Raw genomic sequence first — 15,089 nt, 5'->3', positions numbered from 1 at the left:
TTGGATAAAACCTGTGGCCCCTTCTTCACAGTCTTGAACAAATTAGCTGCTTGGTAGTTCTTTGTGGAAAAACACAAATGCATAAATTACTATATATCCCATTTTTATTTATTCATTTAACCAAGAATCCAACATATACATTTTGCAAGGCCTTTTCAAGGATTTCAGATGAATTAGACCCAATCTTTGCCTTCTAGGAATTCATAGCCACATCCGAAGATTAGACATGTGTCCAAAAACCTGTGAAACAGTCATATTTTATAAATCCAGGTCTCTTGGGGCACCTGGCTTCAGGAAGGAAGACACAGCTTGTCTGGGGCCCTGGGAAGCAGAGAGAAGGTGCTGAGAAAGTGAAAACCCACAGGGCGGAGCGGAGGGTGAGGCCAGCTGCCCCTACCCCACCCCCCAACCTAGCCCAGGCAGAGCACCCGTCCACACCTCCCTGTCCCGCTGGAGCCTGGAAACAGAACACAGCTGTGCAGGGTGGGGTGGGAGCAAGAGCTCAGAGTGAGAAGGCAATACAAATCCCCTTAAAGGAAACACTTAGAGATGTCCAAGGCTTGCTATGGAAAGGCCAGGCTGTTTGTCACTCTGGCTGCTGCTGGCAATGACCACTTTGTAGCTCAGGAAACACATGGAAGGAGGAAGCCAAGTGCAGTGCCAGCTCCAGCCCCCTGCAGTCTTCCCATGGCTGACCACAGCCCAGCACCTGTATCTGCCCTTATCACAAGCATAGAGGGGCTCTGTCTGTCCCTCCAGCTCCCAGATCAGTCCCTGCCCGTGGCTATGCTACCGAGTTTTCAGCCCCTGGGACCTCCCCACTCCTGTCTCACTGGCTTGTAAGAAAGGGGAGATGGGGGGAGCGGTAATCAGGAAAAGAAACAGGACAGCACAAGGCCTTGGAGGACAAGGTGAGGTGGAGGGAGAGAAGAAGGAAGTCCCAAGACAGAGTGGTAGGCCAATGGGAACAGGAAGGAGTACAGTGTGGGGAGATGGAATCCACCTGGGGCCCTGGCCAAACCACGAGCCCAGACAGCAACCCAGGGACTTGTGGAACCCTTTCCCCAGAACTTAAGCCTCTCTTCTGGGAGTCCGAGACCAGAACCAGGAAGTAGTGCAGCCTGTGTGCACAGAGTGTTTGAAGAGCCTCGTTAGTCTCGGTCAGTGAGCTGGGGAGACGTCCAACTCTGGAGCCATATCTTGTTTTCGTCCTACAGAGAGGAAGCATGTGTGCTGCAGGAACCGGGCATGTGCATAGAGGTACACATTTGGGCCTCTCATGCAGGTAGGTCCACAGGGTCCCTGGATAGGGTCCCTGTGTCTCTCTGTGGCTGGTGGCTGATGAGCCATCACTGGCATTTGGGTCCAGGACTTGAGCAAATGACAAAACCAGAAGGGTGTGCAGAAAACAAATCTGCAGATGGCTCTGGGACTGTGAACTGGTCTGGGAATGCCCTTACAAGGCCCCAGAAGGGATGCTTTTCAAAATTTTTATCTTGGTGATGGTCTTCTTGTATGATTGCTTACAGAAAACTGTTTGGAGACTACTGATAAAATTTGAATCTATCTGAAATGGAATTCCCTTACCTGGGAATGTACACAAGTGTGTCTAGAGGTGCCTCTTCACATAAGGTGTGTATGTGTGTGTGTGTGCGTGCGCATGCACAAAAACACAAGCTGCTGTACTGGAGAAGCTAGAATAAAAAAATAGCATGAACATTTAATCAGTCATTCATATATTTATATATATTTATATAATATATATATATTCATATATTTATATACACACACACACATACACACATACTTGTGCGCATGTGTGCACACACAGCCACACACCCACATTTTTGGCAGAGCCTGTATCCCATATCAATGCTTCTTTTTGTCAGAGACCTAAGCCTGCTTAAGCCAGTGGCTCTCAACCTAGCTTCATGTTAGAATCACTTAGGGAGTTTTACAAACCCCCTGCCCAGCTGCACTCCAGACCAATACATCAGAATTTCTAGATATAGAACTTTGACATTATTACTTTATATTAATATTTAATAATCTCCTCAGGTGATTCCAGTGTCTTGACAGGGCTTAGTATTCCTCTGCAGAGAAAACTTCTATTCATCCTTCATGTCCCAACTCCCATGACCCCTTTCTAGGAAAGGCCTTCCTGATATTTCCCCAGGGAGAGTTAGTTTTTTCTTCCCTGAAGCTCCCAACATCTTACTCACCTCAGTGTATCATAATTATTTTCTTGTCTGTCTGTCTATACAGAACCATGGGTTCTGTGAAGACAGGCACCACCGAGATCCATTTCTTTATTACCAGCATTTATCTTAGTGCCGATATGCAGCCGATGATCAATAGATGCTTTGGAAGGACAGGGGAGTGTGTGGTGAAGGGCTTAAACAGGAGAGGAGTGGGCAGTGGAGGCCATTAGTTGTTTCTGGTGGTAAGGTCTGGTCCCCTGGCAGTGGGATGAGGGTACTCCCCCACCCTTTAGTGACAGAAAGAGTCTTCTGGTGCCAACAAGTTTGATGCTCATTGGTCCGCATTTTCTCTTCCTTAGGAAGTGCCACAGGCATTTCTCAGGGGTTCAGAAGGACAACTGAGTGGGGCTGTGATCTGAGTCTGAGACTGACCCTTCCTAAGTGTCCCATTCCCCTTAGGGAGCCCCATCCTATTCTGTCTGTCTGGCTACGAGAAGCCGATGAAATTTGAATCTATCTAGAATGGAATTCCTTTACCTGGGAACATACACAAGTGCTGTCTGGTGATACATGTACACACAAAAAGGTGTCTGTGTGGTGTGTTCTCTGAGGAGTGCTTTGAGTAATCTTGGTCCCCTGGTTTGGCCCAGATCTTGGTCCTTGGCAAAGGGCCATGCAGGGGAAACAGGAGTGTGAGAGGAGGAGGCTTCTTACAGCCAGCTCTGCCCGCGCACACTCCAGCCCCAGCCCAGAAGCCAAAGGAGCAGACAGGAGAGGGTGGCCCTGGGAGGAACAAGGGACAGGTGTGCATCCTGCATGAGCACAGCCTTCTTTCCTAATCTCTCCTCAGGCAGCCCTGCCCACTGACACAGTCCTTCCACACAGTCTTTTCCTCATTCCTATTGCCCACGTACTGTCCCTGCCTTAGGCACGCCCACTGAGGTGAGGTAATGTGACGATACTCAAGGACTTTACGCTGGAACAGAGTAGGGGCTGGAAAGGAGTTAAGAACATAGGATTTGGGAGTGAGGCCACCATGATTTGAGAACCAGCTCTCGCTGACTGAGCCTGTCTCTTTGGGGCCTCAGTTTCCTCATCTATAAAATAGGATTGCTAATACACCCCACCTCATAAACTTGTGGCATGGTTTATAAGAGGAATGAAGTGGAATGAGCTCCCTACCTGTTCCTGACCAGGCTCCTGGTCACCAGTCCAGGCTGAAGCCTTGGTGAGGACCCACGATACCTCTCTCACACACACACACACTGCTAACGCCCTGAAGGGCTCCTAACCTCTAGGCAGAGACCGGCCTCTCTTTCCCTCCCAGAGCCACCACCAACTGACCAGTCAGTTCTGTCACCCACAGAGTCCAGTCAACACAAGCATTTTTCTTTACATATTGGGGCTTTAACTTCAATTTGAAGCAGATGGTTGAGCACAGACGTGAACAGCTTTGGCCTTTTCAGCAAAGAAAGGGGCAGACCTTGGCTTTGAACATGCCTCACTCCCCCACATACTGGCCTATTACCCTGGTCCCTGTCTCCTTTCTGCTCCCCACATAACTAGTAAGAGAACACTGGCCTCTAAGCAGGGCGCCATCTTGTTTGCCCAGCCAGGAGGGTGGGTCATGGGCAAAGAGTGTCTGGCCATGGAGCAATGACCCTTAGGCAGGTTGCCTTGCGGCAGGTCCTTGGAGTGGATATGGAGTGGTCATTATTGCTTCTTTCTGCTGCTTAACCCCTCCCCATGATGCTCAAGGCCCAAGAAGCCTGGACCCAAGGAACATTGAAAATCAGGGTCAGAGGCCTAGGCAGCCATTGAGAGGAAGCAGAGGGATTCAGGATCACAGATCCCACTTCCTACAGGCCTCTCACAGCCTCCAGGAGGCTTATCTAGAACCGAGCCAACTCTGGGCCTAGTGTAGAAAGAGCAGTCCAGGTCAGGTCAGGTGCTTCCAACGGCCACCAAATGTCCATCCTTTCATGAGTTCTTTGTGGAATTGCTGACTCATCTTTGGCTTGAGATGGTAGTCGGGCAACAGGAGGAACAAAAGTCATAGGGCAAAAGTGTGGCTTTTTGCTGTGGGGTTTTCTCACCACATTTTGTCAGTGTCTCTGTGGCATCTTTGGCAATGAACTTCTGCAGCTGGAGGATTAGCCTCGGGCCCCAGGCAAGAGGAAGGCTGAGCTCTCCCCTCCCCTCCAGACAGAGGGCAAAGTGCGAAGTCACAGAAGTCACCGTGGAGTGGCTGGGGGAGGCGGGAGGGTGAGAAGCAGGCGGGCATGCTCATGTCCGACCCTGAGAAGCAGTGGTCTGAGCATCTGGCAGCATCCTGGAGAAGACGAGGCTGGACTCAGCAAGCTCACCTTCCCTCAGGCTCAGCTGGAAAGGGGCCCGCAGTGGTGTCCTTGGTCTCGACCAGGGCCAGTCACTCCTGAAAGAAAGAACCAACGGTCAGAGCTGCCCCTATTCATCCTGACTCTTGCTTCTGCAGGCTGACTGGTACCAGGTGCCTGCAACCCTAGCACCTCCTGCCCTGGGAAGGACTCGGATGGCCCCGCCAGGGGACTGAGTCTTTAGGGTTTTGGAAGTGGATTAGTCAGCATTTGGACCTAGGAGTGGCTTCCTCCAGGGCCCACACTGTCCCCTTGCCCAACCCCCTTTGGCATTTCAAAGCCACTGCTGTGTTGGTTTGGCGGAAAGGGCAGGGCTGGGGCAAGCAGAAGGAGCTCAGGGACACTGGTCCTGAGACAGCTACACCTGGGGGATCAGTCAGGCCTGTCCCCACAGGAAGTGCCATTCCCGCCTCCTTTCTGTACACTATTCTGCAAGAGCACTATACCAGGGTCAAGAGGCCGGCTGGTTGCAGCCCATCAGCTGGACTGCCTGAGACAAGGCGCTTAACTTTCTGTGCCTCAGTGTCCTCATCTGTAAAATGATAACTGGAGCCAGTCAGTAATATTCAAACTTTCCACCTGACCTGTGGTGATGCAGTGGATAAAGCGCTGACCTGGAACACTGAGGTTGGCCAGTTCGCAACCCTGGGCTTGCCTGGTCAAGGCACATATGGGAGTTGATGCTTCCTGCTCCTCCCCCTTGTCTCTCTCTCTCTTTCTCCCCCTCTCTCTCTCCTCTCTGAAAATTGAATAAATAAAGTCTTTAAAAATAATAATAATAATGTTCTAACTTTCTTTTAAGAGTTAGAAATGAATTCTGAGCCATGGACCTAACACAGAACACAGTTAACATGGTTCTGGTCTACTTGGAGCATTGGGGCAAGGGGCCATATCAAGGGGGGCACCCAGAGTCTGACTGCATTCCCTGGGACATCTTGAGAACCCAGGGTGCTAAAGAGCACAATTGGGAAATTGCTAGGTTAGTCTACCTATTTTTTTTTCTGAAGTGAGAAGCAGGGAGGCAGACAGACAGACTCCCGCATGCCTCCCGCATGCGCCTGACCGGGATCCGCCCAACTGGGATCCACCCGACATACCCACCAAGGGGTGATGCTCTGCCTATCTGGGGCTTTACTCCGCTGCAACTGGAGCCAGTCTAGTGCCTGAGGCAGAGGCCATGCAGCCATCCTCAGCTCCCGGGGCCAACTTTTGCTCCAATGGAGCCTTGGCTGTGGGAGGGGAAGAGAGAGATAGAGAGAAAGGAGAGGGGGAAGGGTGGAGAAGCAGATGGGCACCTCTCCTATGTGTTCTGGCCAGGAATCAAACCCAGGACTTTCACAACGCTCTACCACTGAGCCAACTGGCCAGGGTCACTAGGTTAGTCCTCCTTTAAGTTCCCATAGTTCTGACCTTGGGAAACCACTTTGGCAGCTGAACTTGATGTTGCTTGTGAGAAAACTGACTGGAGGGTGTGACCTGCTACCAGGAAGGGCCAGGAAATAGGGACGGTCATGGGGGCTGCTGGGGTTTTAGCTTTTGAGGGAGGTCAGAGCTGATGGGGAGGCTCTGTGAGAGCTCCACATCCAACCCGAACAGGCAAACAAGTCACAGTCGTTTCTTGACCCAGCCCAGCACACCCCTAATAAGACAGTTCCCAATACTTCTCTCCTGATTCTTGCAATAACCCTGAACAAACAGCTAAGCAGTTATTTTTGAAGTATAACATCTGTCAAGCACTGCCAACATGCCAGGGAGCTTCCTCCCATCCCCATCACAGAGGGGAGCGGTCCCCACCTCAGGCTCAGAGAAAAGTGTTAGAAGTTGGCAGCATCAGAATCTGAACCCAGATCTGCAGTGTCTATTCTGCCACACAGAGGCCGCTCCCACTGAAATGGAGGCTAGGGGAACCGGGGTGGAGCCGAACCACCAGGCTCCAGGGCCTTTGAACCACCACCATCCTGGGGCGGCCAGCTCAGCAGGCAGCCAAGGTGCAAGGCAGAGAGTGGGGTCCAAAGAGGGCAAGGGAGCTGGGCCAGGAGGAGGGCATTTCCTCCAGCTCATAGAGGCTAAGATGGAAAAAGGGGAAAGGCAGAGGAGGGAGCGTCTTGATGTGGTGAGTCCAGGCTCACATTCTCCCAGCCCACTGTGGTGCATGGCTGGCCCCAGCAGGAATCTGCTTTTTGTTACTGAGTCTGAGGAAGAAGATTAAGAAACAGAAAGGAAACCCATGGGGATGGTACTGAGTCTGTGGTCCGTGCGGTGAGTTACAGCCCACGTCATCCTGGCGCTGGATGCCTGAGCAGCCATGTCAAGGACAGCCGTGGTCCTTCCTCGTTCAGCCTGCCTGTGGTCTGGGCGGAGGCGTGAAAGGCTGGGGCGGCCCCTGGCCACCAGGCCCAGCCCCAGACCTCTATCACACCCTACTGAAGCCACGGCTACCACCCAAGAGCAAGGGAGATGGGATTTCTCTCACCAAGGCCTGACCTGCAATTCTTGACTCTATCCTTTCCTTTGAGTCTACACTGGACCTGTGTTCCCACCATCCATCTGGACCCAGGAATCCCCAACATATGCATCACCCATCCAAGGAAGCCTTATGTGAACTAGGGCATGGTGGGAAGGACACTGGGAGGCCTGGAGTGCGGGGGCCTTCTCTGCGATTAGCCAGCTGTGTGCCCTTGGGGAACTCCATCCCTGTGCTTTAATTCCTTCAATTGCATAGCAAGGGGGCTATGTGGGGATCAGTACTTCCCAAAGGGGAGTCCTCCGCAGGACACTAGCCAGTTGAGATGTATCTCAGGAGTTTGGGAAACATCTCAGACCTCAGCCCTATCTTGTACAGTCACCATGTCTGCTAGCATATTACAGGCTCTGGGCAGCTCTCTCTGTGGAGCACACCTGCACCGCCCCCACCCCCTTCCCCGGCGCATTTTCTTGCTTCTCTCTCCTAAGTTCCAAGGGCCCATCTTCTGCCTCTGTATCTTGTTTCCTGAGCCCATGCAGCCCAGCTGGCTCACTTCTTCCACCGTTCATTTCTTCTACCTCTGTGACTATCTAAATAAACTTTTGTTTGTAAAACAAACAAACAAAAAAGACTCTATAAAGTCCTGCAGTAAAGAAATTTCTGTGGCTTGATTTACTCAGTGTTTTCTGAACTCATTCGATTAATGGTATGATTGTAAGCGCATGGTAAATAGCTTACTTATCCTTCTGGTTAAGTGGGGCTTATTTAAGGCTCCAAAAGAGCCTGGGGGAAGTCTCAACAAAGGGCTTGCAAACCTCAGTCAGGGCTCTCTGTGGCCCTCCCTCTAGGTGCCAGCCAAAGACATGAGACCACTTGCAGGAATTTGCTTCTTTCCTGCCTGACTACTACCTGGCCCAGTCCCTCAGCTTTCTAACCCCGAATGCCTAGTGGAGACCCCCAATTGGTCCAGCTTCAATCAGATTTCTTCCCCTGGGCCAATCAGCTCTGACTGAGGAATGAGACAGACTTGCGTACACCATCCCTTTATAACAGGGGTCCCCAAACTACGGCCCCGCGGGCCACATGCGGCCCCCTGAGGCCATTTATCCGGCCCCGCTGCACTTCCGGAAGGGGCACCTCTTTCATTGGTGGTCAATGAAAGGAGCACATTGACCATCTCATTAGCCAAAAGCAGGCCCATAGTTCCCATTGAAATACTGGTCAGTTTCTTGATTTAAATTTACTTGTTTTTTATTTTAAATATTGTATTTGTTCCCGTTTTGTTTTTTTACTTTAAAATAAGATATGTGCAGTGTGCATAGGGATTTGTTCATAGTTTTTTTTATAGTCTGGCCCTCCAACGGTCTGAGGAACAGTGAACTGACCCCCTGTGTAAAAAGTTTGGGGACCCCTGCTTTAGAAGCAGCTATGGGAGGTTGCATAAGGCTAAGTGTGCACACATAATTGAAAATACAGGGCAGGAGGCTGACAAGCATTCCCTGCTGTGACAACTACACCACGGAGACCTGGCAACATCATCCCCGTGTAAGAAACACAGCTGAGGAGGGCCTCTGGCATTCCTCCCACAGACCCTTTGTGGGTGCTGTTTCTGCTGTGGCCAATGCTGGGTAAGGCTCTTGGCTCATTGTCCTAAGGAACCCCTCTCTCACAGCCCCTCACCATAGAAGACGCCTTTCAAACACAGGTTCTGCTGCTAACACAAACTCTGAAAACAACTAGACAAGACAGCCTCTCTAGTCCCTTTCAGCTAATCTGACATGTTGAGTCCAATCGCGGTGGTTTGGTCAGTGTAGTGAAGTAGTGGAGTTTATGACATTCAGAAATCATCTTCTTATTTGTCACTTGTTTGTGGTCAGAACATCAGCTCCACAAGAACAGGTTGTGGTCTGTTTCATTCACTGCTGTAGTCCCTGTGTCTAGAACAGTGCCAGACACACAGCAGTATCTCAATAAATATTTGTTGAATGAGTGAATAAATATGAATAGTTGCAGGGATTTTATTTACTGGAGCTTTTTTCTACCACAGGATATGTTTCCTGTTTTGAATGTAACATTAGAGCATTTCTGTAAATTTGCCTGTGCTTTAGGGGAACTTTTAGTAATTACTGTGAACCCTGGAACAATTTTGCATCTCTTTTAGTTTTGTTCAGCTCCAGCTTTTTATTCCTAATTATACCCCCTCTGCTTAGTAAGTTTGCCTCTGGCTTTAAATGGATTGGTTCCTCTCTTGATCACTTCTATGAGCTGCAGGGTAATTTCACCACATTGGGGGAATTAAAAAAATTGTATCTGCTTTCTAAATTATTTTAATGTTTAAAGTTTTCAGTAACTGATGTCCACTTTACCTACTTAACCATTTTTCACTATTTTCAAATTAGACATTTTTTCTATATTTAAGTAATTTGGATATAGCCTTCTACCTGCAGAAAAAAGTATCCAATGGGATTCAAATTTGGAAGTTTTGTTTTAATTGGTAAGAGAAGTCAGATTTCAAATGTTATGTTAAAATTAAAATATGAAAGACAAGCAGGGAAGGCACAGGAGAAGTATTTCTCTATATACTATTAAGCATGATTTTACCTTTCACTGTTAAGTATATCAATATGAGGGCTAGAAAGGGGGTGTCATGTCCCTTTCTGAATGCTGAACACTGGGGCTCATTTATCTTGCCACAAAATCAGTAGGTTGTAGGGCCCTAGGCAGGCTGGTTAATCTTTCTGAGTCTCAGTTTCCTCATTTTTAAAACGAGCACCGTGCTTGACCAGGCAGCGGCACAGTGCATAGAGCGTCGGACTGAGATGTGGAGGACCCACGTTCAGAACCCCGAGGTCACAGGTTTGAGTGTGGGTGCATCTGGCTTGAGCATGAGGTCGCTGGTTTGAGCATGGGATCATAGACCTGACCCCATGGTCGCTGGCTTGAGCAAGGGGTCACTCACTCTGCTGTAGCCCCCCAGTCAAGGCACAAATGAGAAAGCAATCAATGAACAACTAAGGTGCCACAACAAAGAAATGATGCTTCTAATCTCTCTCCTTACCTGTCTGTCCCTTTTTGTCCCTCTCTCTGTCTCTCTTTGTTTCTTTTACAAAACAATAAAATAAAATGAACATAGTTTAGTACCCACCTTCTAGATCATTAAAAAGAATCAGACAGTGGAGCCATGCCCCTATTGGGGCCTGGAGCACAGTAGAAGCACTAGAACATGCTGGCTCATGTTCTCACATAGAGCTGAGTCCTCAGTTTGACTAACTGGTATTTGAAAACATAGAATAAACAGGCTGAAAGTCTCAAAACAAGTAACCAGCAATAGTCAGTTTGATCCAATGTCATCTTGACTGATTTGATTTCAATGGACTCTTTTCTTTAAAAAAATACAATTTCTTTTTTTTTTTTTTTTGCCTGACCAGGTGGTGGTGTAGTGGATAGAGCATCGACCTGGGACACTGAGGATCCGGGTTCAAATCCCAGAGATCGCTTGCTTGAGTGTGGGCTCATCCAGCTTGAGTGTGGGATCATAGACATGATATCATGGTCGCTGGCTTGAGCCCAAAGTCGCTGGTTTAAAGCACAAGGTTTCTGGCTTGAGCAAGGGGCCACTGGCTCAGCTGGTGCCTTCCCACAACCCTGCAAGGCGTGTTGAGAAGCAACTGATGCACAACTAAAGTGATGTAACTACAAATTGATGCTTCTCATCTCTCTCCCTTCCTGCCTCTCTCTCTCTTTCTAAGTAAAATAAACACAATTTAAAACTACATATATCATGTCCATCATCTGATTAAAAAATAACCAAAGTATAGTATATCCATATGATAGAATATTATTTAGCCATAAAAAAATGAAGTACCAACATACATGATAGAACATGGATAAATCTTGAAAACAGTATGCTAAATGAAAGGAGCCAGACTCAAGAGACCACTTTTTTTTTTTTTAGGTGAGAGGGGAGATAGTGAGGCAGATTCCCATATGCACCCCAACTGGGATCCACCCAGCAACCCCATGTGGGGGTGATGCTCAAATCAACTCAGCTATTTTTAGCACCTGATGCTGATGTACTTAAACCAACCAAGCTATCAGCGCCTGGGGCCACACTAAAACCAACTGAGCCACTGGCTGTGGGAGGGGAAGAGAAAAAGAAGGGGGAGAGGGAGAAGGAGAGAAGCAGATAGTCACTTCTCCTGTGTGCCCTGACTAGGAATCAAACTCGAGATGTCCATTCGTCGGGCCAACACTCTATCTACCAAGCCACTGGCCAGGGCCATGATCACTTATTATCTGATTCCATTCACATGAAATGTCTATAACAGGGAAATCTATATATAGATTAGTGATTGCCTGGGGCTGGTGGGGGTCTGCGGTAGGAAGTGATAGCTAAAGCACAGGGTTCCTTTTTAGACTGATGAAATGTTCTGAAATTGACTGTGGTGATGGTTACACATATCTGTGAAAATACTAAAAAGCACTGAATTGTACACTTTAAATGGGTGAACTATAATCTTGATATAGCTGTTAAATTTGCATAGGTAGTATATGTTAATTATAGAAAAATTAGAAAATACTGAAGAATGAACAGAAAAAGAGTTTAAATCACCTCAATCCCCCCACTGAGAAAAAAAATCACTGACGACACTGGCTGACTGTTTCCCTATGCTTAGACACGCCTCTCTCGTACTTTATAAAAGTAGAATTATGCTGTGCAGACTGCACTGTAAGCTGGTGTTTGTATTTTCCCTCACAGCCCGTACATCTCTGCATTTGGCAGATCTGCTTCCACATCTCCTCCTAGGCCAGGCTTTGCTGAGCTTATTCTGGGCACAAGCACAGGCTTGGGCTTCCAGTCTCCAACTTCCCAGGGAACTGGAAGCAGGTATGGCTAGCCCACCCCCAGCGCCTCCCGCCCCGCCTGGCCTGGGTGCCACGGGTGACAGGCAGGAAATTTATGAGCAGCGGGAGTTGGCTGTTTTTGCCGAGGGCAGGAACATGGCATGAATCAAGGATCACACTGTGTCCAGGCTGGGAGGGCCCTCGGAGGTCTCAGGCGTCTGAGAGTTGCAAAGTTATGGCTAGAACCCCTTGTGAGCCAGAAGAATCTGCCTGGGGACCATGAATTGGGAGAAAAATTAATTTACTCAACAAAGATTTATTGAGTTCCTACTGGGTGCCAGCTCTGTGACAGGCACTGGGATTTATAGTCTCTGTCCTGGGGCAGCTTATAGTCCGACCGCAGGGGAAAGCAGAAAACCACCACTGCTGGTAAATGCTATGCGTCTCCCATTCTCAGTTCCGCTCCTCAGGCTGCTGACCGGCAGGTGACTGAGCCAGCTGGGGACCTCTGTTCCGCTCCTCAGGCTGCTGAACAGCAGGTGACTGAGCTGGCTGAGGACCCCGGCAGCAGTGTGCGGAACAGCTGCCTGGGCTTCTCACAGGCTGCCCTGCTCCACAGGCCCCAGCGCCCCAGGCTGAGGCAGGGGTGGGTCTGGCAAGCCAAAGCCCTCATTTACTGAGGCCAGTGGGTATGTCCACACCTCAGTCAGTCAGTGACATGCAGAACTTTCCTACCAGTGAGAAACAACCACCTCGTCAGACAATGTTGAGGATGAGAGCAGGTAACCCTGGGGATAGCCTCCACCCTCGGATGCTAAGGTGGAGCTAGGTCTCAAGTTTCCCATCCACTCACTGTCCACACACCCCACACCATCCTAGAGCCTTACTTGGAGCTACTCCTGCCCACTGGAACGACAGCTCCGGGGGGAGAGGTTCTGTTGGCTGTGTCCCTGCTGCCTCCCCATCCAGGCCAGTGAGGGCCAGTCCAATCCAGCTCCCACCTCCAATGCAGGCTGGGAAAACGTGCTTCTGTTCCGAACTCCTGAAGCACTTCATACCAACCCCTCCTACGTCCCTCTGTGCCACGTACTATTATTGGTGCGATTGCACCTTGCTCACCCCACATATCTCCACCAAAGCTTCTGGGAAAAGGGGCCACATCCCTGTCCTCCCAGGCCTGGGAATAGTAGGCAATGACTCGTGCTTAGAGTTCCCATTATGCAGGGGGCCTCGGGCCAGGCACCAAGCAGCACTCCTCACACAGTCCCTAAGGAGGGGTCCTGCTGTTCTCACTATGCAGACTAGGAAGTGGGGACCTGAGCCATCTCCTCTCTCACCCGAGGTCACACTGCTAAGATGCAGCAGAGCAAGGCAAACCCCTGGCCCCTGGAAAGTTCAGCTTCTTCACTGGCAAACAGGACTGGCAAGTCACCAAACCATCCACCTAGCCTCCACCTTCCTCAGTTCTAAGAAAATCTCACCCTTTGTCCCTCAGAGCCTAAGGAAAGGTGGCTGGCCATAAGAGTCCTGGAAGCCCCAGAGCCAGGGCCAGAGCTCACAAGGAACCCACTAGGCCTGCAAGGGGCAGCCAGAGAAGCCACCGCCATGCTGACTCCTTCTTGGGCTGCAGGTCACTCTCTCCGCCTGCCAATCTCTGTTTCTCCCTCCGTGCTCTGCCTGTATGTCTCTGCGCCAACTCTCTCTTGGCCTCTGCTGTGTTTATCTCTCCACGTCCATCAGCCTATCTGTCTTTCTTGGCCCCCACCCCACCCACAGTCCAGGGCACCGTGAGGGTCGAGCTGGCCTGGGTGATGCCTGAGGCCCAGCTGCTGCTGCTTCCCATCTGTTTCCTATCCTGTGATATTGTCCGGTCAATTCCACTTGGCTACCCGCTGCTCTTCCAGATGCAGAAGCTCAAGGAGCCCGTGACCTTGCCCATAGCCAGAGGATGCACCCAGGCGCGGGGAGCAGACAGCTGGGCGGATAGGTGGGCCAGCCAGGTGAGGAAGGCCCTGCTCCTTCACAGCTTACTGGCCCACAACCCCACACACCACACACATGTACACAGCTCAACTGCAGTGTCGAGGGATCCCTCCTCAGGGCTGGGGACAGCTCCCCATCACTCTGCTGCCTCGCTCAGTCCTCCCCTCCCCAGTCCTCACCACAGAGTGACAGCAGGAGTGATGGGGCGCCAACTAGACAAGCCAAGTCAAGCCAGAGTGCTGGCCAGCCAGCCTGCGCACAGACCACAGTTCCCCACCCCCACCGGAAGGAGTCTAGCTCTGGACATTTCAGGACCAGTGGTGGCAACAATGGGTGGCTGGCAGAGGCCACAAGGCTCCTGGACAGCCCAAATAATCATGTGATTTCTGCAAAAAGAGTGTGAAAATGCAGTTTTAAGATGAGAAAAACACCTCCTCCCCAGCCCTTCCCATCATCCCTAAGCCCCTCTTAGATTCTGTGACTAGCACAGCGTTCAGGCAGGAATGGAACATCTCTGACCAGGGCTCTTTGCTCACAACCACCCTGACCATTAGTGACAAACAATAGTAGCTGCCAGCTGATAAGGAAAAGACCAAGACTTGGAAGAGAAACAACTTTTTTACCCACACTCAAGCATACACACACATGCAAGTGCACAGACACGTATTCTCTCATGCATACGAGGATGTGCAGATGCATACCCACTGACATGAAGTTCAGCACGGTGCTTAAATGTGCTGCTATGACATCAGACAGCTTTTGTTTGAATGCTGACTTCCCCATTCTACCAGCTGTGTGACATTGAGCAAGTTACATAACCTCTCTGTGCCTCAGTTTCTTCACCTATAAAATGATAATAATAATAATCTACTGCATGAGAGAGGAGACAGGATAAAAGAACACAATGGCTACAAAGTCAAGCACTCGGTATTAGGCAGCCCTAGGTCAGAGCACACACGTGTGTGTCTGTGTTTACATGTCTGTCTTTCCCCCATCTGCCTATCAGCTCCTCAAGGCAGGAGCTGTGACTCCACTTCAGATTGCGAGGGCCCCACTTGGTACTAGGCACAGAGGAGTTACCCATTAGCTATTGTGGAAGACAGCTAGAAACACCTTATTTCCTTATGCTTCCATTCATATGGCAAATATTTTCTGAGTTTTAGACCAAGCCAGGCTCCGTTCACAGCCCAGGGGATCCTG

The 15,089-nt window shown here is 49.9% G+C and overlaps 1 protein-coding gene across 4 annotated transcripts in view; it reads right to left on the bottom strand.

Annotated features, from left to right (window-relative positions):
• Window positions 1-103: 103 nt before the first annotated feature.
• Window positions 104-15,089, bottom strand: part of ATOH8 (atonal bHLH transcription factor 8) — a 36,427-nt gene continuing 21,441 nt past the window's right edge. For all 4 annotated transcript variants that reach the window (XR_010730334.1, XR_010730335.1, XR_010730337.1 and 1 more), the window contains one exon: window positions 104-4,635. Coding sequence is in view for 1 of the 4 variants with exons in the window: in XM_066267603.1 (XP_066123700.1) it covers window positions 4,630-4,635 (6 nt within the window). In the remaining 3 variants the exon portion in view is untranslated. The remainder of the gene's footprint in view (window positions 4,636-15,089) is intronic.

Source organism: Saccopteryx bilineata, chromosome 3 (assembly GCF_036850765.1).
Source record: "Saccopteryx bilineata isolate mSacBil1 chromosome 3, mSacBil1_pri_phased_curated, whole genome shotgun sequence".
Taxonomy (NCBI): Eukaryota; Metazoa; Chordata; class Mammalia; order Chiroptera; family Emballonuridae; genus Saccopteryx; species Saccopteryx bilineata.
This window is presented reverse-complemented; position numbering and strand designations above follow the sequence as displayed.